Raw genomic sequence first — 25,293 nt, 5'->3', positions numbered from 1 at the left:
GAGACATAAGTGAGAATGTGACATTAAGGTGAAGCCCTGTGCGGCAGCCCTTCTGCCCTGTGTGGCAGCCACTGGCCATCCCTTTGCGAGATGTCTGTCTTCACAGTGGCTGTCCTCATGTTAACTTTCAGAACCTGGACAGTGGACCCTGACAAGCATACATTACTGGTTGCGTGAGGGGTTCTTGTTTTTTGCCCCTGCAAGACAAGAGGTAGAGGAGAGAAGGTTCTCAGCTGTGAAGTCCTTTAGGTTGCCTAAGAGACATAAGCAGAAAATACCTGCTGCCTGAAGCAAATTTAGCAGCACTTGCTTGGGTGGAATTCTTGTGACCCAGGATCTCCAGGCAGCTGTCACTGATTTCCTGATAAGGCAGGTGGAGGAGACATTGTGTCCTGAAAGGAGTGCCGTTGCTGGCAGGCCTCCCTGCTTTGCATACCTGCAGACTCACCTTGACTTGCTGCCCATGTCCTTTCCCTTATGAAACTCCATGCTGTCGCTTTGCCAGAAACTCCTAACTTGGGCACCTGTGTGTTTCTGTTGGCATATGAAATTAACATCACACACAGTATTTCTCTAGTTATTATATTTTCTCACCAGTACATTCAAATGTTTATTCAGACATCATTCTCATATTTATTGGAAAGGATCCGAGGTGTTTCTAGACCCAGTTACTAGTCAGACAGAGCCCGAGTCTCTTCCTGTCCAGTTGGCGCTTCCAAAGTGTGCTCATCCTGGGCTGTAGCTCCTGGAACCTCCTCCATAAGACGCTAGTTTTGTGTCCACAGGAGATGAAGGAGATGGACTGGCAGGTTGACAAGCAGCTGCCGTGAGAGACCTTGTCACCAGATGCGTCCTCCCTTGGCTGCCGCGGCAGGGCCCTGGCATGGTGCACACTAGTTCCAGCCGTGGGGCTGTAGCAATGAAGGGCTTCTTGAAATATGGTTTCTAATAGGTTGGAACGTGTCATACAGCCTTCAGGGAAGATGCTTAAAGCAGGGCTGCTAAGTCGTCTTGTTTTTTTCCCGGTAAGCTGAGGGCTGTGTTCTCAGGGTCTTTTGTAGGAGCTATGTGTGCAAAATACTGTCACACTGAAATATGCCAGGCGCTAAATCTGTCTCATCGTGACTCATCCTAAGCTAACATAGACATTTTATAATGAGCAAGACAGAGGATTTGGGGACCAATTTAGAGTTTTTGTTTAAAAAGTTGGTGTTTGTCAGGTTAAGTATGTTTTCATATTCCCTATTTGAATACGTAGATTTCTTAAATTTTCTGTGTTTTTATCTTTTTAGTAAATAAAATTTGCTGTTGCGTTTCAACTGCTCATTAATGAAGTTACTGTGGTTTATAGTAGTGTTAGCTTTTAGCAAACACCTACAGGCGAAGGCCTTGATAGCGACCTTTTTAAGATCCTATGCCCACTCTCTGTTTTTCAAGAAAAACTCCTTTAACTTCAGTGCTTCTTATCTTAGAACTTGTAATCCGTCTCTTAGGGCTGGTACTGAATCTGTCCATCAATGATTGAGAGGATTTAGATCTGATATGAGCATTGATACTATGAATGCGGTTCTGGGGTCAGTGGGAGCACGAATATAGAGATGGAAAGCCAGGTTTTCCATCCAGCATCCGGCCTCCAGCCATGCTGTCTGTTTGATCCCCACTGTGTAGCGTGGGTGCTGTAGAATCAGATAGGGGACGTGAAAGCTCGTGTCTTAACACTGTCAAACGCTGTACAAACTTTGCTTCGTAAAGCTGTCTTCAGACGTCTGTATCGTCTCAGAGTCAGACAGATAATGTACAAATTATTAATCACTTTATACACATTTAATGTAAGATAGCTGTTGCTCCCAGGCACCGTGGCTTACACACGGTAGCCAGTGTTGGGGTCCTCGGTCAGTGTTCTGTTTGAACTTTAGAGAATCATCAGCTCTGTTTCTTTGAAAATATTCTTTTGAAATCAGTTCTAATGAGGTGGATGAAACTGGAGCCTATTATACAGAGTGAAGTAAGCCAGAAAGAAAAACACCAGTACAGTATACTAACGCATATATATGGAATTTAGAAAGATGGTAACAATAACCCTGTTTGCGAGACGCAAAAGAGACACAGATGTATAGAACAGTCTTTCGGACTCCGTGGGAGAGGGCGAGGGTGGGATGATTTAGGAGAATGGCATTGGAACATGTACAATATCATATATGAAACGAATCGCCAGACCAGGCTCGATGCATGATACAGGATGCTTGGGGCTGGTGCAGTGGGATGACCCAGAGGGATGGGATGGGGAGGGAGGAGGGAGGGGGGTCCAGGATGGGGAACACGTGTACACCCGTGGCAGACTCATGTTGATGTATGGCATAACCAATACAATATTGTAAAGTAATTAACCTCCAATTAAAATAAATAAATTTATATTTTTTTAAAAAAGAAAATATTCTTTTGGGTCATAATATTGGCCAACACAATATACTTTGACCATTAGGCTTTGCTTTCACTGACCTCGGCCACAGTAGTGAATATTCAATTACATTTGTCTGTTAAAAGAGAAAAATAGCAGCCTCATTGTGGGGTCACCAGATCTTGTTTGCCCCACAGAAGTCTTGGTGCTTAAGGCATCAAAATCCAGCCTCAGGTGGTTTGGCTTCTTTCAGGAAGTTTGATTCTTAAATAAATATAAAACAACCACTGTTATGTCTCCCCGGGATTTTATTTTGAAATCATTTCTAGTTAATTTAATATTTTAAGATTGCAGAGAATTAAAAAAGCTAAACCAGATGACATTTAAAAATGGAACTTTTCAGGACCTCTTGGCAAATAGGCCTGTGCAAAGCAGTGGTGTGTCAGAGAGAAAACACTTGAGTGATGAGCTGATGTTCTGCTTCAAATCCCAGTCAGAATCACTCTGACCGTGGCTTCACCAGATCCTTGGCTCAGGAATGGCCCTTAGAAGCTTCTTGGGGCAGCAGCCACATGTCAGTGGGCTCTGGCGAGCAGTGCATTGTGTGAGTGTGGAGAGATTACTTCACCTCTCTGGACCTTGGTTTTCTAATCTGTTAGCCCAGGGAGTGGACTGCATGGTTATCTGCCTGTCATCTGGCCTCAAGATAACAGAGGCTGCTATTGAATAACAGGCCTAAGCCTTCCTAGATTCCAAATCTACAGTTTTCTTTGGGCCCAACCTTGGCATGTGGCCAGAAGCCCTATTTCCTTTGTAACTTGTAGCCTTGTAACAAAAAGACAAAACCAGAAACCAATATAGTCGTTTAAAAGGTCAAAGTTGCTGATCCAGTCTGACACTCATAGCACAAACTCTGGTAAATGTTTTATTATTGGAGGCACAGGGGAGGGGGGTTGGGGAGTGTTTTAGACGTAAGGGAACTTATGGTTTAGTTCAGGTTAGAGCAAAGGACTCCACATGGGGTCCAGAGAGAAGTGCACTGGGAGTTTGGGGTGGCCTGGAGGGGCATCCAGGGAGAGCGCGGACAGCAGGGAGTCAAGCGGTGAGCCTGGGTGCGGGCCGTGGGCCGGGAGGACATGTCTGGGCTGGGTCTGCTGGACCAGCATGGCCCCAAGGGTGGCCGGGACGTGCCAGGCACAGTGTCCAGCCCCGAGAAATGGCAGCAGCTGCCCCACAGTTACTCAGGGCAAGGAGGCACGGCCCCTTCTCTCTGGTGCATCTGCCTCCGAGGAACCAGATGCGACACCTGCCCTTCACTTCCATAGCCTCAGAGAGAGTGTCTTACTAAGAGAGAGAACTTGTCTGGAGAAAGCAGTCAAGTGGTTTGGTGTAGGGCAAATAGAGGTGGAAGGATGATGATGAAAGATCTGTTTAACATCAGAGCCTTGGGGTCTGGAGACTCAGGTCCTCATTCTACGTTGACCAGTTGGTTAGCTGAGTAGCTGGGGATAAGTCTCAGCTCCCTGAACATCAGAAGTGCTGGCACTCGAGGTGAACTGGAGCTTCAGGACGCCTGCCCCTTGTAGGACTGACATTCATGTCAACAGAGTGAGGAGGCTAATGCTGTTGAAAACTGCAGACACGGTCCTTTTAATCCTCTTCCACTGAAGTAGGTAGACCGGTTCTGAATAGAATTGTGGTTGGGGTTTTCCTGTTTTATGTAAACCAGAAATCGCTGCGTTTCTTGAAATACGTGTCAGAAGGCTATTGAAATTTGGGTGAATTAACTGTGGGCTGTGTGTATTAGGCTCCCATATTGGCTGAATCTCTCGGTGTCCACACTGGAGAGGTCTTCCCACTCCTGCATTTGAGGAAATACCAGGAGTTGACGGGTTTTGGGAGACGCAGAGGAGCCTTCGGTGTGCTGCCCACCTTCCGCCTCCTTGACTCCTCCAGGGACCAGCCAGCCCAGCGTTCCTGGCATCCTCCAGGGTGGCAGACATGGCCACCTCCTGGGCGTCCAGCCCCTCCGACTCTGCAGCGTTATTCCCCGTTGACTGTGATTCCACCCCTTGAGGTGGGACACAGTAAGTCTCCACCTCAGAGCCTTACCACACCTGAGGCGGTGTTGCCCTTAATCTGCCCCTTGAGGGGAGAGTGTGATGGCTGTGTGGTTAGAGACCATTTCATGCAGACTCTGCCTTTTGAAATCAAGAGAAAGTACTCACTAGGTAGGGTAGGGAGATAAAGTGTCACCGTCCAAACTGATATCAGCATACTTGATTCAGGTCCCACCCCCACCCCCCGCTCCGCCACCTTCATTTTACTTATGAGGGAAACAGGCCCAGACAGTAAAAGAAGCATCCCTCAGGTTCACCTCACTCATCGGTGGCAGAGCTGGGTCCCCGAACTTGGACCCTGAAGCTTTTTCCTTCCCTCCCTCCCTCTGGGGCCAGGCCTGACAGGCGGGGACTTGCATGCTGAGTTCAGGTCCATGGTGGTGACCATTTTACCAGAGAGACAGCCTCCCCACCACCATGGGCACACAACCCCATCATCTTGCCTGTTTTGTGAGGTCTTCCCGGCTTTCCCCAGAAGGTGGCACCAGTGTCTCCCTTAGCTTTTAAATAATTGGGACTGAACTAGGTGTACCTTGGAGAAGGAAATGGCAACCCACTCCAGTATTCTTGCCTGGAGAATCCCATGGACAGAGGAACTCTGTCCATGGGGTCCAAGAGTCAGATACGACTTAGTGGCCAAACTGCTACTACTAACTAGGTGTACCTGCTTGTCGTTGTTTCCAAACATTTACTTGCTTGTTTATACACTGCCGTGCCTGTGACAGAGCGCAGTCATTCTTTCTGAACTTAAAGCGTGCAGTTCAAATTGTGACAGGTTCTGTGCTCTCAAAGAAGCCTTATCTTTAAGCAAACATTCATCAATATTCTGAGTAATGATCTCATTTTTAAAAAAGTTAGGTAAGGAAATTATGCTTTTCCGAGATAGACACTGTTAATTCACTGACTTTGAAAAAGAAGAATTCCTGTGTTTCTACCAGACTGCAGAAAAATCAGCAGATTTGGAGCCGTTTTGGTCACATAGGGTTGGTAATGACCCGGAAGTCTGCCTGACCCCACTCTCTCTCATCATCTTCACCCTCTCTGAGAACTCATCTTTGCCCCTTCTGGCCACCGTGTCTACCAAAGAGTACTATCCTCCTTTCTCTCTGTTGCCTCTGTTTACTTTGCTCTCTGTTTGCTTACATTTATAATCTTTGCTTCTTATGTTACATAGAACACAGGGGCGAAACTTAAAGTTCACCGTGAGTCAGGCAGCCGGCCAGCAGCCAGGAGCTTGGCATGTAGAGGGAAGTCAAAAGCACCAACCCCCTGTGCCAAAAACAGCGTCTGCCTTGGGAAACTTGCTGCAGCCTCAGTGAAAGAGGGGCCTCAGACGGACCTTCAAGTGTGTCTTCTGGCATTTTCTCTTTAGGCATTTTCAGAAAACCTGTGTTTGATTAAATGCTTCCTGCAAGCAACTTCAAGAATTTCTGGAGTTTTATCAGAGGAAGTTCTCCTTGGGTTCAGGTTTTAGCTCCACATACCCGAGCTGGTCTGTTTACCAGCAGCTCCCTGCAGGTTAACTCCTGTGACCTGGATGAGAGTGAAGCCTGGAAAGGTTGGTGGGGAGGAGCCTCACTGTGAACCTGGCCATTTACCTCCCTGTCTGATCAGTGCCCTTTGCATCCCTGAGGCGCGCCAGGAGGTTTCTGCTCTACCCCTGTCAGGACCTAAGTGGAGCTGCCAGGACTCCATTCCCAGTCTTTCCCCCAGTCCTGCATCTTCCTGCCGCCCGGCTATCTCTACCTCTTAGTGGCCTCCTGAATTGCTCGACATCAGTGTTTTCCAGTTTGGGATATTATCAATGAAATCATCCAGTATCTTCTGACCCTTTCATTTTTTTCCCCATATGTTTAAAAACTAAGACCTCAGATTTCATCAGTTAGTGTTACTCAGTTTCCTGACCAGTATGTTGTGACACCTATAAACAGTGATTTCTTACAGTTGAAGGGCATTGGTGTCCCACCGCAGGGCCAGGTGAGAGAAAGGGTAGACCTGTCTTCCACCATCTGCCTAGTTGTGTATCACAGGCCAAACACTTGGCTTTCCCAAGTATGCTGTGGACGGACCACAGTCCTCAGGACACACATGAGCTGAGGAAGAGGAAGAGCACTTCATCTAGTGATTGCTGCATGATGGGGCCCTTCTAATGATATGCTGTTATTCTCCAAACAAACTGATCACTGGCGAAAACTAACCTGAACTCAAGTCTTTTCCAAAGGGCAGATCTGTTGCCCTTTCATTGTGTCACCCAGAATGGACAGTTGATTTCTCCAAAGCCCAACTTGGTCCTCTGAAGATGTCTTGACTTCCTCCTCATTTTCTGGGCCAGCTCCTCCATTGGGACATGTAAATGCAGATCAGCGAGCCGTGCCCTGGAGCTGACTGTGCCCATGATGGACGTTTACACGCGCACACACACACACACACACACACACACACACACATGCTGCGGGAAAATGAGTTGGACCAACATTTGTTAAGCACTTAGTGCATAATGGACACTGTTGGGCATGGGGAACAGAAGGTGCCTGAGATGGGAACTGACCTCCAAGGAGCCCTTAGTCTAGTCGGGGAGACAGTGTCATCAAAGCATACAAGTGCAGTGGTCAGGGTGCACCTGGGGGCTTCTGTTGCGTGCATCCTGCCACTCAAGTGACGAGCATAGGTGAGCACCAGTGAGAAAAAGTGAAGGGAGCAGACGGGGCACTCAAGTGGCTGGCAGGGCTCCGGTTTGCCTCACTTCCTTCCATCTGCTCCTGGCCAACTGCAAGGTAGCAGACCCCACCCTTGGGACCCTGCCTGCTCCTGTGGCCTCGCCTGCTGCCTCCTGAACCTTTGCATCCTCAGCCCCTCAACGAAGACCACCCATCTTGCCTAGCGCCACCTTTGCCTCTGAGTCCTGTGCTCAGCTCGGGCGCTGCCACCCAGGAATGCGTGAACTCACAAATGCACACAGGTTGGGGAAGGATAGTAGGAAAAAATTACCAAGGCTATAAAGTTTCTAAGGATCTTATGAGCTGGAGCACAGAATGTGACTCTTTTAGAGTAAGGTTACCTCTCTGCAGCTGCTCCTCCAGCTAACTCTCTTGGCGTGAAAGTGTAGCCAGGGGTAGGGGTGGTGGCGGGGGGTTTCCAGCACTAAGCGCCGCATGCCTGTAGCTCTTTTCAAGTGTGTGTTGTGGTGTGGAGCTCACTCACATGGGGCCATGTTTCAGGTGGTGAGGGCTGCCGAGGAGGCCGCATCCACGCTGGCCAGTTCCATCCACCCAGAGCAGTGCATCAAAGTGCTGTGCCCCATTGTCCAGACAGCCGACTACCCCATCAACCTGGCCGCCATCAAGATGCAGACCAAAGTCGTCGAGAGGATTGCCAAGGAGTCCTTGCTGCAGCTCCTCGCAGACATCATCCCAGGCCTGCTGCAGGTGGGCCCCTCATGGCGGCCTGGCCGCTCAGCGCACAGGGGCAGGCGGGGTGGGCCATGCCCTATGGGACCCTGGACATCTTGTCTCTCTGGCCCACCCTCCCTGAACGCAGAGGAAGTTCTTCCTGGCGGCCCAGACCTGTGGCCTACAGAATGAACTTTCTGTTTATTGTGAACATGGTTTGATCTTTTTTTGTTGTTCATTCCTTACTGCACGGCTGATGGGCCCAGCCCTGGGCAGGGTGAGCCGTGGAACCCAACATCAAACAGTGGTCCTTGTCTTAACCTGTCCAAGAAATAGTAGTTGAAACCCTTATAAGCGTGAGGCATTGAGTTAAATAGACTCTGGAAGGCAAGGTGCCTCTTCTGTTGGGACCCTACCTCAAAGAGTTGACAGCCCTCTCTGGGACTTGGTACTCTCGTACCAACAGCTACAGGTCAGGGCTGGTGCTGTGTGCTGAGTTACTGGGGTGGATGTGGGTGGTTCTGAGATCTGGGTAAAAGCTGATCTCTAGGTTGAAGGGCTCAGAGAAGAGGTGGTTTAGACTTGGGCCCTAGAGAGAGATTTCAGTGGAGAAGGTAGACAGACATTGGCTTTACACTTAATAAATGCTGCTGTTGGCTGAGCACTGGGCTCAGGAATTTAAACACCCACAGCCGAAGACTGGATTATTCCAGGCAGAGGGAAAGGCACAAAGTCTGAAAGGTCCCAAAGGCTGCTTGGAAAGAAGCGGACAGTCCCATCTGGGTTTGGGGAGGGAGGAGGCAGGTTGTGGTCCAGCTGGAGAGGGATGTGCAGGTCTGTCCCACTGCAGGACGATCCATGGACAGTGGAGAGTTTTATCCACAGAGTGAGTGACATAGTTCTCGTTTCTTTAAAGGGATTTGCACATGTGAGATTTGCTTTACCATGGTGAGAAGAAGCCACTTATTTTCCCCCTTAATTTCCTTTTCTCACTCTGTTCTCTCACAACATTTCTTGGCTGGTGCTGCCAACGTTTTTTGGCAGCTCATGATACAGCATCGTTCTGTGTGGAGGAGACCAGTTCGCCAGCCTCCTGCCTCCCACCCCAAAACCAGCTCACTTTTGACACTATTGCGTGTGGCCTCTTTGGGGCAAGAGCTCTTGGGATTCATAGGCAGAGCTCAGGGGCATCCAGACCGCTCCCAGCAAGGCTGAGGTTGAAGTGTGAGAGTGTGGAAACATTGATGAAATACTATCAGTCGGGCAAAGCTTTGATCTCACTTTCCTTTCTATGTCCCTCTGGCTGTAGGGTTACGACAACACCGAGAGCAGCGTGCGCAAGGCCAGCGTGTTTTGCTTAGTGGCAATTTATTCCGTAATTGGAGAAGAGTTGAAACCTCACCTGGCACAGCTTACGGGGAGCAAGGTATGTATAGTGTTACACGGGTGGGTCGTACACCTGGGCCTACCAGTGTGTCCCAGACCCACTGCCCTGCAGTTCTGGGCTCCAGACAAACTTTCTCAGCGTTGTGAGCCAACTGGGCCTTATTCTCCAGGGTCATGTCTCTAAAGACAAAGTGAACAACTGTGTAGTGAAGTCACCTAGATGCGACCGTCTCCTGTCACTCCTGTTTTTAACATGATAGTTTTGAACTTCTAATTTATCCCCAAAAGGAAGATGACTTTGTTTCGAAACCAGCTTGTTTCCTCTCTCTGAAACACTAAGGACATTTGCCTGCTGGCTTCACACCTGTCTGGGTGGGCTTTGGGTCCTGTGGGTCAGTGTAATGATGGCTGCCTCTCACTGTGTGCCCAGCGCGTCCCATGTTCATGATGGCATCTCTGCAGGGTGAGGACACTGATCCTGCATGTGACCCACCTGAGAGCCCATGGTGGTCATATTTCCTCTTGTTCCTTCTAGAATCGGGCAGAAAATGCAGCAAAGGGACTATTGGCTCATGGAAGATGAGAGTGACTAGAGTGCTTGCTGGTTTAAAAATAAGCTAAAATCTGATGAACCCACTGGGGAGAGAGGATAGCCACCCTTGATCTCAGGCAGTAGGGGCCAGGAGCTGGGCCATGGTGAGGCACCTGCCCCGGGGACTGCCTGGGGAAAATGTGTCCCCGTAAAGTTACCGAGGGCCCAGGCACAGGTATGAATACAAAAGCACGGAGCCTGAAATATCTGGCCTTCCTCCTTAGCAAAGAAGGAAGCAGCGGGTGGAGCCTCGTGGCTTTTCAAGTAGGCCTGTTCCTTTGGCATAGTTGATGAGCGTCTCCACTCACTGAGTTCTGGCCCTCCCGCCTTTGTCCAGAGCAGGGCTGCCGACATTTCGGGGCACTTCGTGGTGGGGACACCATCCCTGAGGTCCCAGGAGCATACCGCACCCTCAGCTGATGTCCCCACACCTGGTCAGGTGTCCCTTTGGGACAAAGCCTTGGTAGAGAACCACTGGTCCAAAAAAAGATACAATCAGCAGCTGGGCTGGAAGGTCTGAGCAGAGCAGGTATGGTGGGGGCTGCTTCGCCTGGATCCATTTCCCGTGCTCTCCTTCCAGTCACTGCCCCTGCAGTGGTGCTTGCCCAGCCCTCCCTGACCACAGCTTGCAGGACAGTGAGCCAAGAGTGCCCAGCAGTGTACGGGCCAGGAGCACCTGCCTCTGCTGCTGCCATCAGGGATCCACGGCTGTTGCGTGGCAGCAGTGGGGCCCTCACAGACAGTCTTCACAAAGGGAATTAGATTTGTAAAAAGGAAAATTCATCCAAAAATAATCTTTTCCAGATCTCTGTTTTCTGGTGCTTTCTACTCTCAGGAGTAAGGGAGCTGTCCTTTCATCTCACTTGACCCCGCTAACAAGGGGCTGAGAAAATGCAGGTGTCTTCTCACCCCTGTCCTGTGGTTGACCTGCTGCCCCTTGGAATGGGGGCGTAGGGTCTGGAGCCCAGTCCTGATCAGAGCCAATGTTCCCACCTCCCCACTGATGACATCAGTCAGCTCGGAGTGCTAAGGGAGGCTGACCTGACACCTGTCCACTGTAGCAGCACAGTGCTTCCAGTCATTACAGTTTTTATATGTGATAGTTCCGATGCGTTAACAGGAACTTTGTAAGACTCCAATACACATCTCCTAAAACAAACAAACACCCTGCTCCCAGACACACGCCCAGAATGGGTAGCTGGCAGCATGTGGTGCTAAGTTAGAAACAGTCAAGCTGTGGCTTCCTGTTTCTGTCACCAGGCCTGTCAGAACCCCTTCTACTACTACTTAAATGAAGTTGATAAATGACATCAGGTTCTGTAGAGGAAGGCCTGATGCAAGGTTGGAGTGGGGGGACTTGGGAGGTGCATCTTGAAAGTGTCCCATTGCCGTGGCAGCAATACTAGCTTTAATATCAGAAAACCAGCCTTCTGGTCTCTGTCCCCCACTTACTAGCTGTATGACAATGAGCAACCTTTCCTTTCCGTTCTCTCTCTTGGTAAAATATATGTAACGTGAAATTCACTATCTTAACCACATGTTAGTGTGCAGTTCACAGATACCAAGTACATTCATATTATTCCTATTCATCCCCACCATCCATCTCCAGAGCACTTTTCATCTTGGGAAACTGAAATCCATTAAATAATATTCCCCAGTTCCCCAGTCCTTGTCAACCACCATTCTACTTTCTTCGGTGTGAATACTTGTAAGTGGAATCCTACAGTGTTTGTCTATTTGTGACTGGTTTATTTCACTGAGGATAATGTTCTCTAGGTTCATCCATGTTGTAGCAGGTATCAGAATTTCCTTTCATTTTAAGGCTGAATAATAGTCCACTGAATGTACATAATAGAGGTCGCTGATCCATTTTGAGTTGATTTTTGTATATGGTAATAGGTAAGAGTCCAACTTCAGTCTTTTGTGTGTGGATATTCAGCTTTCCCAGTTCGGTTTGTTGAAAAGACTTTGTTTCTGCAGAAAACCGCATTGGGATTTTGATAGGGATTCCATTGAATGTATAGATAGCTTTGTGTAGTTTTGATTTCATAATGTTGTCTTCCAACCCATGAACATGGGATGTCTTTTTTTAACCTCTATATGTAATGAGTTGTTTTTCATTTTTAATTGAGATGAAAATGAACATATGAAATTGTATTAGTTTTGGATGTACAGCATAATTATTTGATATTTATTTATATTGCAAAATGATCACCCAGTAAGTCTAGGTAACAGCTGTCATACACATAGCTACACGATTTTTTTTCTTATGATGACAGATTTTAAGATCTACTCTGTTAATGACTTTCACATATACAATATAGTATTTTTACTATAGTCACCATACTGTATAGTACATGGAGTATCTTTTTGTTTGTGTTTTAATTACTTTCAATAAAATTTGGTGGTTTTTATTGTACATTTCTTTCACTTCCTTGTGTTAATTCCTAAGTGTTTTTGTCTTTTTGATACTACTGTAAATGGAATTGTTTTTCTTAGCTTCATTTTTAGTGTACAGAAGTACAGTTGATTTTTGCTCATTGATTTTGTAGTCTGCTAGTTTGCTGAATTTCTTTATTAGTCAACAATTTTTTGTGGAATCTTTGAGATTTTATACATATGAGATCACAGTCATCTCTTGGTATCCCACAGGGATGGGGTTCAGAACCTGTCACAGATAGCACACTCTGCACGTGCTCCAGTCCTATACCTCTAGTTCCACACCTGGGATTGTTCAGCTGACCCCAGATTGTGTCGTGCTGTGTTGTGTATTGAAAAACATCCATGTATAAGTGCATCTTCATGGTTCAAACCTGTGTTGCTCAAGGGTCAACTGTATATCATTTTGAACAAAGATAGTTTTGCTCCTTCCTTTCCAATGTGAATGCCTGTCTTTTCTTTTCCTGCCAAACTGTTCTGGCTGGAACTCACTATGTTAGTAGAAATGGTGAAAGCAAGCCTCCTCTGCCTTGTTCCTCATCTTAAAGTTGTCAGTCTTTTACCATCGAGCATAGTATTCACTGTGTGGGTCTCTCATATACAGCTTCTGATGTATGGAGGTACAGGCATAGAGATGGTATGGATTTGGTTCCAGACAGTTGAAATAAAGCAAGTATTGCAATAAAGCAGATTTGCACAAATTTTTTGGTTTCCCAGGGTATATAAAAGTTACATGTGTACTGTACTGTAGTCTCTTAAGAGTTCAGTAGCATTGCGTCTAAAAATATCAGTATCTTAACAGAAATGCTAGCCATCATCTGAGCTTTCAGTGAGTCATAATTGTTTTGCTTGTGGAGGATCTGGCCTCTATGTGGATGGCTGCCGACTAATCAGGGTGGTGGTTGGCTGAAGGTTGTAGTGGCTGTGTCTTATTTTAAGACAACAATGAAGTTTGCCGAATCGATTGACTCTTCTTTCACAAACAGTTTCTCTGTAGCAGCAATACTGTTTGATAGCATTTTATACACAGTAGAAAAAACTGAAGTCAATCTTCTCAAACCTGCCTCTGTTTAATCAACTAAGTTGATGTCATACTCTAAATCCTTTGTTGTCATTTCACCAGTCTTCACAGCATCTTCACCAAGAGTAGATTCCATCTCAAGAAACCACTTTGTTCATCCTTAAGAAGCAGCTCCTTATCCATTAAAGTTGTACCGTGAGGTTTCAGCAGCTCAGTCCCATCTTTAGGCTCCACCTCTAATCCTGGTTCTCTTGCTATTTCCATCACATCTGCAGTTCCTTCCTTCACTGAAGTCTGGAACCCCTCAAAGTCATCCAAGAGGGATGGAATCAACTTCTTCCAAACTCCTGTTAACGCTGATATTTTGACTTCTTTGTTCTTCATGGCATCTAGAATGGTGAATCCTTTCTAGAAGGTTTACAGGTGACTGCCCAGATCCTCCAGAGGAGTCACTATGGCAGCGATTGCCTTACAAAATGTTTTTCTTAAATAGTAAGACTTGAAAGTCAAAATTAGTCCTTGATCTTTGGGCTGTAGAAGGGGTGTTAAGTTACTCAGTTCAGTTCAGTCGCTCAGTCGTGTCCGACTCTTTGCGACCCCATGAATCTCAGTACGCCAGGCCTCCCTGTCCATTACCACCTCCCGGAGTCCACTCAGACTCACGTCCATCGAGTCAGTGATACCATCCAGCCATCTCATCCTCGGTCGTCCCCTTTTCCTCTTTCCCATCTTTTCCAATGAGTCAACTCTTCGCATGAAGTGGCCAAAGTATTGGAGTTTCAGCTTTAGCATCATTCCCTCCAAAGAAATCCCAGGGCTGACCTCCTTCAGAATGGACTGGTTGGATCTCCTTGCAGTCCAAGAGACTCTCAAGAGTCTTCTCCAACACCACAGTTCAAAAGCATCAATTCTTCAGCACTCAGCCTTCTTCATAGTCGAAATCTCACATCCATACATGACCACAGGAAAAACCATAGCCTTGACTAGACGGACCTTAGTCAGCAAAGTAATGCCTCTGCTTTTGAATATACTATCTAGGTTGGTCATAACTTTTCTTCCAAGGAGTAAGCGTCTTAATTTCATGGCTGCAGTCACCATCTGCAGTGATTTTGGAGGCCAAAAAAATAAAGTCTGACACTGTTTCCCCATCTATTTCCCATGAAGTGATGGGAGCGGATGCCATAATCTTTGTTTTCTGAAGGTTGAGCTTTAGGCCAACTTTCTCACTCTCCTCTTTCACTTTCATCAAGAGGCTTTTTAGTTCCTCTTCACTTTCTTCCATAATGGTGGTGTCATCTGCATATCCAAGGTTATTGATATTTCTCCCGGCAATCTTGATTCCAGCTTGTGTTTCTTCCAGTCCAGCGTTTCTCATGATGTACTCTCTATATAAATTAAAAAAGCAGGGTAACAATATACAGCCTTGACGTACTCCTTTTCCTATTTGGAACCAGTCTGTTGTTCCATGTCCAGTTCTAACTGTTGCTTCCTGACCTGCATACAGGTTTCTCAAGAGGCAGGTCAGGTGGTCTGGTATTCCCATCTCTTTCAGAATCTTCCACAGTTTATTGTGATCCACACAGTCAAAGGCTTTGCCATAGTCCATAAAGCAGAAATAGATGTTTTTATGGAACTCTCTTGCTTTTGCCATGATGTAGTGCATCTTGGCAATTTGATCTCTGGTCCCTCTGCCTTTTCTAAAACCAGCTTGAACATCAGGAACTTCATGGTTCACGTATTGCTGAAGCCTGGCTTGGAGAATTTTGAGCATTACTTTACTAGCGTGTGAGATGAGTGCAATTGTGCGGTAGTTTGAGCATTCTTTGGCATTGCCTTTCTTTGGGATTGGAATGAAAACTGACCTTTTCCAGTCCTGTGGCCACTGCTGAGTTTTCCAAATTTGCTGGCATATTGAGTGCAACACTTTCATAGCATCATCTTTCAGGATTTGAAATAGCTCCACTGGAATTCCATCACCTCCACTAGCTTTGTTCGTAGTGATGCTTTCTAAGGCCCACTTGACTTCACATTCCAGGATGTCTGGCTCTAGGTGAGTGATCACACCATCGTGATTATCTGGGTCATGAAGATTTTTTGTACAGTTCTTCTATGTATTCTTGCCACCTCTTCTTAATATCTTCTGCTTCTGTTAGGTCCATACCATTTCTGTCCTTTTTCGAGGCCGTCTTTGCATGAAATGTTCCCTTGGTATCTCTAGTTCTCTTGAAGAGATCTCTAGTCTTTCCCATTCTGTTGTTTTGCTCTGTTTCTTTGCATTGATCGCTGAGGAAGGCTTTCTTATCTCTTCTTGTTATTCTTTGAAACTCTGCATTCAGATGCTTACACCTTTCCTTTTCTCCTTTGTTTTTCACCTCTCTTCTTTTCACAGCTATTTGTAAGGCCTCCCCAGACAGCCATTTTGCTTTTTTGCATTTCTTTTCCATGGGGCTGGTCTTGATCCTTGTCTCCTGTACAATGTCACGAACCTCATTCCATAGTTCATCAGGCACCCTATCCATCAGATCTAGGCCCTTAAATCTATTTCTCATTTCCACTGTATAATCATAAGGGATTTGATTTAGGTCATACCTGAATGGTCTAGCGATTTTCCCTAGTTTCTTCAATTTAAGTCTGAATTTGGTAATAAGGAGTTCATGAGCTGAGTCACAGTCAGCTCCTGGTCTTGTTTTTGTTGACTGTATAGAGCTTCTCCATCTTCGGCTGCAAAGAATAGAATCAATATGATTTTGGTGTTGACCATCTGATGATGTCCATGTGTAGAGTCTTCTCTTGTGTTGTTGGAAGAGGGTGTTTGCTATGACCAGTGCATTTTCTTGGCAAAACTCTATTAGTCTTTGCCCTGCTTCATTCTGCATTCCAAGGCCAAATTTGCCTGTTACTCCAGGTGTTTCTTGACTTCCTACTTTTGCATTCCAGTCCCGTATAATGAAAAGGACATCTTTTTTGGGTGTTAGTTCTAAAAGGTCTTGTAGGTCTTCATAGAACCGTTCAACTTCAGCTTTTTCAACGTTATTGGTTATTAGCAGGTGTGAAATCAACCTTAATTTTGCACATCCTCATCAGAGCTCTTGGGTGACCAGGTACACTTTCAGTGAACAGTAATATTTTGAAAGGAATCGTTTTTTCTGAGCTGTAGATCTCAACATTGGGCTTAAAATATTCAGTCAATCCTTGTTGTGAACAAATGCACTGTCATCCAGGCTTTGTCGTTCCACTTATAGAGCACAGGCGGAGTAGACTGAGCATAATTCCTAACGACCCTGGGATTTTCGGAACGGTAAGTGAGCACTGGCTTTATTTTAAAGTCACCAGCTGCATTAGCACCTAGTAAGAGTCAGCCTCTGAAGTTTTGAACCCAGGCATTGACTTCTCCTCTCTGGCTGTCAAAGTACTACATGGCATCTTCTTCCAATATAAGACTGTTTGCCTGTGTTGAAAATCTGTTGTTTCATGTAGCCACCTTCATGAATTATCTTAGCTAAATCCTCTGGATAACTTGCTGCAGCTTCTGCATCAGCAGTTGCTGCTTCACCTCACACTTTAATGTCAGGGAAACAGCATCTTTCTTTAAACCTCTGAACCAACTTCGGCCAAGTTCAGACTTTTTTCCAGCAGCTCGTCCATCTCGCTCAGCCTTCCTAGAATGGAAGGAGAGGGTCTCGATCTGTAGTAGGTTTTGGCTTAAGGGAATGTTGTGACTGTCTGATCTTCTATCCAGACCACTTTCTCCATATCAGCAGGAAGGCTATTTTGCTTTTGCTTTCTTATCATTCGTGTGTTCACTGGGAAGCACTTTCAGTTTCTTTCGAGAACTTTCCCTTTGCATTCACAGCTTGGCTAACTGTTTGAGGCAAGAGGCCTAGCTTTTGGCCTGTCTCAACTTTGAATATGCATTTCTTGCTAAGCTTAATCATTTCTAGCGAGAGAAGTGCACCTCTTTCACTTAAACACTTAAGGCCGTGGTAGGGTTTTTAATTGGCCTAATTTCAATGCTGTTGTGTCTCGGGGAATATAGGAAGGCTCATGTACGGGGGAGAGACAGGGAGATGGTGCAGCAGTCAGAGCATACACATCTGTGGATGAAGTTTGCTGTCTTCATATGAACATGGTTCTTGGCACCCCAAACAACTGCAGTCGTAATATCGAAGAACACTGATTATAGATCACCATAAAGGGAATAATAATGATGAAGAAGTCTGAAATAGTTGTAGGAATTACCAAAATGGAACAGTGACATGTAGGCAGCCAATGCTGTTGGAAAGTGGCACTCAGGAACTTGCATGATGCAGTGTTCACAGACCTTCAATTTGGGGGGTGGGGGGAGGACTGTCTTCAAAGTACAGTAAAGTGAAGCACAGCAAAACAAAATGCGCCTGTACTTTCCTTCTGTTCCTGGTTTGTGTGGTATTTTGTGTGGAATTTTGCCAAATACTTTTTCTGTGTCAATTGAAATGATCCTTTGATTTTTTCCCCCTTTCGTTCTGTTAATGTGGTATATTTATTAATTTTTGTATGTTGGGTCACTGTTGGAATATTGATCTATAATTTTCTTATCTTTATCTGACTTTGCTCTCAGGACAGTGCTGACTTCATAGCATGAATTCAGAAGTGTTTTTTCCTCTAAATTTTCTAGAAAAACTTGAGGATTGTGTTAGTTCTTTAAACGTTGGTAGAATTCACCAGTGAAGCCATCTGGTCTGGGCCTTTTCTTTCTCAGATTTTCAGTTACTGATTCAGTCTCTACTAGTTGCAGGTCTATTCATGCTTTCTCTTTCTTCATGATTCAGCCTTGGTAGGTTTTGTGTTTCTAGGAATTTGTCCATTTCATCTTGATTATCTACTTTGTTCTTGTACAGTTACTCATAGCATTTTTATCATATCTTTGATTTATGTAGAATCAGTCAGAATGTCCCCACATTTGTTTCTGACCAATAATTTGAGTCTTCTCTCTCTTTTCATTAGTTAAAGGTTTGTCAATTTTGTTGACTTTTTTTTCAAAGAACCAGGTTTTGGTTTTGTTATCTCTATTTTTTGTTTCATTTATCTAATCTTTATTACTGTTCTCCCTTCTGCAAGCTTGAAGTTCAATTTATTCTTTTTCTAGCCCCTTAAGATATGTTGTTAGGTTGTGGATGCGTATCTTTCTTCCTTTTTTAAATATAAGCCATATAGCTCCTACAGCTGTGAGTTTCCCTCACTGCACTGGTTTTGCTGCCTCCCATGTGTTTGTATTTTCATCCCTTTTGTGTTTTCATTTTCATCTGTCTCAAGATATTTTCTAATTTCCTTTGTGATTTATCCTTTAACCCATTGGTTGTTGGAATAACACGTGTTGTTCAGTTTCCACAAACTTGTGGATTTTTCAGTTTTCTTTCTGCTACTAATCTAACTTCATCTATTATGGTCAGAAAAGGTTCTTTTGACATCTCTTTTTTAATTTATTGAGATTCAATTTGTGGCCTAACATATAGTCTATCTTGGGAAGGTCTCATCTTAGGCTTAGTGTTTTGCATATTTCTTTTATATTTAGTTGATTTATTGTGTTGTTCAAACCCTCTATATTGGAATATTAAAGCCTCCCAACTATTATTATAAAACTGTTTCTCCCTTCAGTGCTGTCAGTTTTTGCTTCTCTGTTTTGATGGCATATTCTTAGATGTATAATTATAAATATTGTAATTTCCTGCTTTGTGGATCTTTTATTAATCCTTCTGTTTCTTATCACCTTTTTTGATTTAAGCTGTATTTTGCCTAATATTAGTATAGCTACCTGTTCTCTTGGTTACTGTTTGCATGGAATATCCTTTTCTATTCTTCACTTTGAACTATTTGTGTCTTTGGATCTAAAGTGAGTCTCTAATAGACAAAATATAGTTGAATCATGCTTTTTTTTAAAAACCCATGTTGCTGATCTCTGTCTTTTGATTGGAAAATTTAACTCATTCACATTTAAAGTATTTACTGATAAGGAAGAGATTTCTGTCATTTTGGTATTTGTTTTCTGTATGCATAATAGCTTTTTTGCCCCTCATTTTCTGTATTACCATTTTCTTTTGTGTTCGTTTGCTTTTTATACTGAGACGTTTTAATTCTTTTCTCATTTCCCTTTGTATATATTCTATACCTGTTTTCTTTGTGGGTTACATTTGACATCCTAAAGTTATAATCCTATAATTTGAATTTATACCAACTCATTGGGCAAGCTCTCTGAATCCTAGCCATTTCATTTGTAAAATAGGAGAACCTGTTCTGCCTACCTCAGAGGATTGGTTTGAGGTTCAAATATGATTAAAGCTTGTAAACTCAGGGCTTACAAGGGGTTCTGAGTTGCAAATAACTATTAACAATGTTCAGAAGTTCATTTTAACCTGTCCTTCATAGGAATATAACTATCCTGTTTTCTAGATCACTTTTTTCTTCTTTAAAAAATATTTGATTCAGTAAGTATGTATTAGGAACCTGCTGCCTTCAGCATATGGGAAACACCAAACCTTGTTCTCCCCTGAAGTAGCATCAAATAGAGCTGAGGATCAGGACTGGCACTGGGGAGACTTTACAGAGGTCCAGGAGCGACCAGTGGACACCGTGAGACAGGTTCTGGTTGCTGGGTCAAGGCTCAGGAAATGTTTACCTGAGGTCACAGAACTAGTGTTGGAGTTGGTTCTAGAACTCGGCTGGATCTGCTGAGCCTTGGGGCAGTATTTTGTTGAATATACCAGGGTTTCTCTTGAAGCTGGCTGGCCCTGGTCATATCCTCCTGAGCCTTAGAGCATTACGAACCTGTGTAAAGTGAAAGCATCTTGATCAGCACACTGACTATTATGTTAAAAGGTCTAAGATTTTGAAAGGTGTGGAATGAAAGACAAGCTGGGATATGTCATGTGAATTCATGGCACGCTCCCTGCAGATGAAAAGAGCTAAGTCCTGACATGGAGAGACCCAAGATGGGCTGTTGCATGAAGCCAGAGAACTCCAGGACGCTCAGGGCAGAGCTCTCAGACCAGCTGTGCATTCTGGGCTCCATGTCTGTCTGACCACGTGCCTTGCTGGGGCTCAGGGAGACTGTGCCTCGTGAGGAGCACTGCTGGTTGCTGGCATTCTTAATACGGTCAGGCACACTACAGACATCAGGTTATTGGCATTCAACAAACATTCTAAGACCTTTCCCTGATAGCTCAGTTGGTAAAGAATCCGCCTACAATGCAGGAGATCCTGGTTCGATTCCTGGGTCGGGAAGATCTGCTGGAGAAGAGATAGGCTACCCACTCCAGTATTCTTGGGCTTCCCTTGTGGCTCAGCTGCTAAAAAGTCCACCTGCAATGTAAGAGACCTGGGTTGGGAAGATCCCCTGGAGAAGGGAAAGGCTTTCCACTCCAGTATTCTGGCCTGGAGAATTCCATGGACTGTTATACAGTCCATGGGGTCACAAAGAGTCAGACATGACTGAGTGAGTTTCACTTTACTATGTACGTTACATGCTGCTTTAGGTGTTTTGAGGGTCCAAGGGGCTTAAGTTAGAACCAAATGAGATGTGAGATGTGGAAGGCCTGTTGTGGGGAAGCACTGTGCCCAACAAAGGTATATTGTATAGTGACCCAGCATCTGACCTCTGGGAGACTGAGTCTTGTTGGAAAGATGCAGCCCACTGCTGCCCCCAGCATAAGGCGGCATGTGCTGAGCCACAGTGGGCAGAGTGGGGTCCCAGGAGCAGAAGGACCAAGGATGCAGATGGGGGCAGCCTGAAGGTGGGCCTCAGATGCTGTATGAATCAGCAGGTGTTGTGCCCATGGACAGCAGTGGGTGCAGATGAGGTGTGTGATGGGGAAGGAGCAACTTCTACAAAGGTGTGAGGATAGAAAACCTGACCTCTGGCCTTGGCTTAGTTTCTTTATCCCAATAGAGTAGGCATTGCACCCTCTCCTCCTGCTGGCTTGGGTGGAGCTGCACCGGCTGCCTTGCCCCCGAGTGTGTGGGTCTGCCTCTGGAGAGCCTTTTTGCAGGCAGCCCTGAGGCCCACCTCGTGGTAGCAGGTGGCCCTCTTTTCCTGATAACCTCTCATGCCCCCTCCTCTAATCTGACCTCCTGATCGCCCACTGGCCCCAGGCAGGTGGTTTGGGCGAGTGGTAGGCACTTAGGGAATGTCTGTGCAGTGACTTTCTCCACTAAGGGACGTGCTGTTTTCTTATGGTCACCTGGGCTTTCTTGCTTACTTTCTGATTTTCTTCCTTCTCATCCATTTGTATTTTTTCTTTGCAGATGAAGCTGCTCAACTTATACATAAAGAGGGCACAGACCACGAACAGCAACAGCAGCTCCTCCTCTGATGTCTCCACCCACAGCTAATGCAACGCCAGAATCTCTGTGTAGCCCTGGAAGCAATCGGTGGTGCCTCAGAGACCTCCCTTCCACCCCCCATCGGCTGCCCAGTCAGGACCGGAGGCCCGCAGATATTTATTACAATCAGTATTTTGATCCCTTCCAGGTTTTGTGTAGAATCATACTGGTATTGAATGTAAGGGAAGCAAGGCCTGTATTTCATCTTCCTGCAGAACAGAAGGAATAAGAAAAGAGCCATACTCAAACCGTCTTGTCCAGCCTGCTGAGGTTGTAAAACCGTGTGTGTGGGGTGCAGTTCTTAAAAGTCAGAGCTCTCTAGCTGATACATGGTAGAAAGTAGCATGTTCTCTTCAGTTAATAACCAGGAGGTTTGAGGAGGCTGTATTGAGTTGTGTTTCTTTCATTCTGGCTCCCTTGCCTCTGGATCTGGCCTGTGTGGGGGCCGAGCCCACGCCCTTCACAACTGACAACCACGAAAGGGTTTTATATGTTTTAGGCTGCATTTTGAGACAGCAGCAGCAGCAAGAATATGAGTCAAGTCTTGGCAAGAAATGCGAAAAAAGCCCAAAGATGGCCTTTTAATGAACATGTCATATTTTGCTTACACTCTGCAGCCTGGGGGCTGGCACCCTTCACTGCCTCCTTCCAGGATGGGCTCCCGGCTCCTCCAAACAGCCCCACTGATGCCACCCCTTCCCCAGAGCTGCCAGGGCAGAGATCTGTGACAGTTGTGATCCAAACACAGAAATCAAGGTAAACGATAGCCTCAGTTAGTGTGTGCTTGAAGTGGGACTTCACACAGCATTGAAAACCCAAGAGGGGCTGCTGGGTTTACTGCGGAGATCCTGGGAAGCACTACGGAAGAGCACTGCCCCTGGAGGCTCGGGTCTAGTGTCTCTTTTCCCCGAGCTACACGATTCCACAGTGTTCTTTCAGTCAGATACTTGGCAACTCTGCCATCTCAGTTTTGATTTCTTTGTTTAATTTGGGATTGAGATCAAAGAAAAATCTAAAGAAACCAGGTTATCAGGATCATTTTTAAATTTTGTGAACTGAAGTACTTCCTCGATCACCTGTTGAAATAATCATGGCTTAAGGAAAAGTAATTACGATGTGCAGCGAATTGCAGAGAAACAGGATTTGAACCAGTTTAGAGTCTGTTTTTCCTTCAGTGAGAAACTTACCCTTTAAAATGTTTTCTTGAGGGTTACATTGCTTCAGTAAAGGTGACTACAGATCTCAAGTGTGTGTAACTTAAGTTTCAAGTAAAATTCTTCAAACCAAATGGAAATTCTTTTTGCAATCATGGAAACATTTTAGACTCTCTAAACTAAACTGGTTTTTCCATATTTCCTTATGGAAATTCGTTCAGTTCTTTTTCCCATGCCTGTTCTGATGTTAATTTTTAATGAGGTGTTTGCTGCTCAGGTGCAGAATCTTGGCAACTGCCAGGTTGTATGGTTCCCACCTCTGAGCTCTAGCTTGACGTTGGAAGTCGTGAAAGACACTGTAACAGAACATAACTTGTTTTCATTCAGAATTTATTTTAGATACTTTATTTGGAAATAGGCACCGAAAATGGAGGTCCAGGAGCAGTGAGGCTGGGGTGCCTTCACTGCATGTGTGTGTGTGTGGGTGTGTGTGTGGGTGTGTGTAGGGGGTATCCTGCACGTGTAGGAGGTGCCCTGCTGCTGCTGTTGAGAGAACTTCAGGGGTGTGTTTTAAGTGATCAAACATCGTTGACTCTTGGCTCAAAACATAGCAGGACCAGGCCTTACTTCCATTGATAAATACCGTTTGTTCATATGTCGCTTTTGGGGGTTTTTTTCTTACCCCCTACAAACAAGTCCAAGTGTCTGATGACTTCTGGGGCAGAAACTGTGTTTTTTCCTGCCTAGTGTGTGTAGAAAGGCCTTTCTCCTTCAGCTCGTGGACACCCAGGTTGCTGCGGCCCCCTACCCTGAAGTCAGGAAGGACGTTGAGCATGGCCGCGTGTCCTCCTGGCACTCACAAAGGGCTCGCCTTGAATGTCACTTGCCCAACCTTGGTCTCCCAACGCAGAGGGAGCCGCCACCCCCAGGTCTCTGGGCCTCCTGGGAGGAGACTCGCATGCAGCCACAACCTCAGGGGGCCACCCCCTCCAACCGACAGCTGCAACTGCCCTGCCTGGCCGCCGCCTCCCTGCAGGCCTCCTGTCTGGATGAAACAACAGAACACAAGCGAGCAAAGCGCCCAAAACTCGAGTCTGCCTCCCCATTCGCCTGACTGTCCAGGGCTACGAGAAGCCCACTGGGGCCAGGTCGCCTGGCTCCTGCTTCCCCTCCCACTGTGGCCCGCGGGAGGCACACGGCCTTCCTGGGGCACTGTAGCCGCAGGCGCCTGCCACAGCCCCACTAGCTTCTCAGTCATGCAGGCAATGCAGCTGCGCCTGATTTGTCTCCTAAATCTTTTTCTTTCCCCGCCGCCCTTTATTTATCAAGCATAATATTACACATTAAAGAAGAGCAAATAAGAACTTTGTAGAACCTCACCAGGACTTTGCTAACGATGATAATTTGAAAATGAGAACAACGCTCTGAAAAATATCCACCACCAAAATAGTTTTGTTGGCACTGTTCACACGCATGGTCCCCCACATCCCCAGGTTGGGTTTTTGTTTTTTGGTTTTGGTTTTTTTGGGGGCTTTTTCATGTTACATCCATATCTGTATTTATATCTTATTTGTTTCACTTTCAAGTGTATCATGGCAAATGTACAGATTTTCTTTTTTTGTTAATAATGTGCTAGGATTTGCTAAAAAAGGAAACACAAAAACCCTTTTGAGTTTGCCCTAGAATAAATGAGACTTAATTCAGTTTCTGACGTCCGAGTTGTCTTTTTTGTTGCCATGCCCTGTAGGTAGCATATCCCATCTCTGGGACATCAGGACAAGGCCACATTTCGGAAGGACTGAGGGGCTATGTTGGGGATCTCATGAGGTCAATAGATGGGAATGCAGGGGCACACCCATGCCCTAGGGGCCAGGGGCCGAGAACAGGCCAGAGGCAGATAGAACTCGCGGGGAAGAGTTTGGGGGAGCCCTGTCAGCTGCAGGCCTGTGGAGGAACAGGTGCACGACCAAAGGGTGCTGGCCCCACCTCTTTGGCATCTCACTTTGATTTAAGAACAATTTTGAGTCTTCAGTTCTGTGATGTATCTCAGTTTCCCTGCCTGGTGACTGTGAGCCCCTTCTCCCCTGTGGCCCACCTCCTCCTGCCCACTGGACGTGAGCTCACAATTGGTATAAAAATCAAGAGCTGGGTTCAAATTTCTGCTCTCTCCCTCACCCCCTCGGGCCACTGTTCTCGTGGATAAACCTGAGTCAGACCTCATGGATGTGCTGGGAGGGCCCGTGAGTGACGTAAGTAAAGCTGCAGCCCAGCCCTTTGCTGTGGCCAGAGGGACACAAAGGAAGCTGAGGTCCCCCCCAACACTCCCTCCCCACCCCTGGGGCCTGGTGTGCCCAGCACCTGTTACTCAGGAGCAGATGTGCCATCTGTGCATGTGGGTTTCTAACCCCTGCAGCCCCTCTTACGCCAAGGCTGCTCAGC

At 45.9% G+C, this 25,293-nt stretch overlaps 1 protein-coding gene across 9 annotated transcripts in view; it reads left to right on the top strand.

The window, feature by feature from the left end:
- The window catches only part of CLASP1 (cytoplasmic linker associated protein 1), a 272,797-nt gene extending 248,240 nt beyond the window's left edge, over positions 1-24,557 (top strand). For all 9 annotated transcript variants that reach the window (XM_069574461.1, XM_069574455.1, XM_069574459.1 and 6 more), the window contains 3 exons: positions 7,737-7,943; positions 9,217-9,333; positions 21,623-24,557. In XM_069574461.1, coding sequence (XP_069430562.1) covers positions 7,737-7,943; positions 9,217-9,333; positions 21,623-21,709 — 411 coding nt within the window. In that variant the 3' untranslated portion in view covers positions 21,710-24,557. The remainder of the gene's footprint in view (positions 1-7,736; positions 7,944-9,216; positions 9,334-21,622) is intronic.
- The last annotated feature ends 736 nt before the right edge of the window (positions 24,558-25,293 follow it).

The sequence above is a fragment of the Ovis canadensis genome, chromosome 2, assembly GCF_042477335.2.
Source record: "Ovis canadensis isolate MfBH-ARS-UI-01 breed Bighorn chromosome 2, ARS-UI_OviCan_v2, whole genome shotgun sequence".
In the NCBI taxonomy this organism is placed as follows: Eukaryota; Metazoa; Chordata; class Mammalia; order Artiodactyla; family Bovidae; genus Ovis; species Ovis canadensis.
This window is presented reverse-complemented; position numbering and strand designations above follow the sequence as displayed.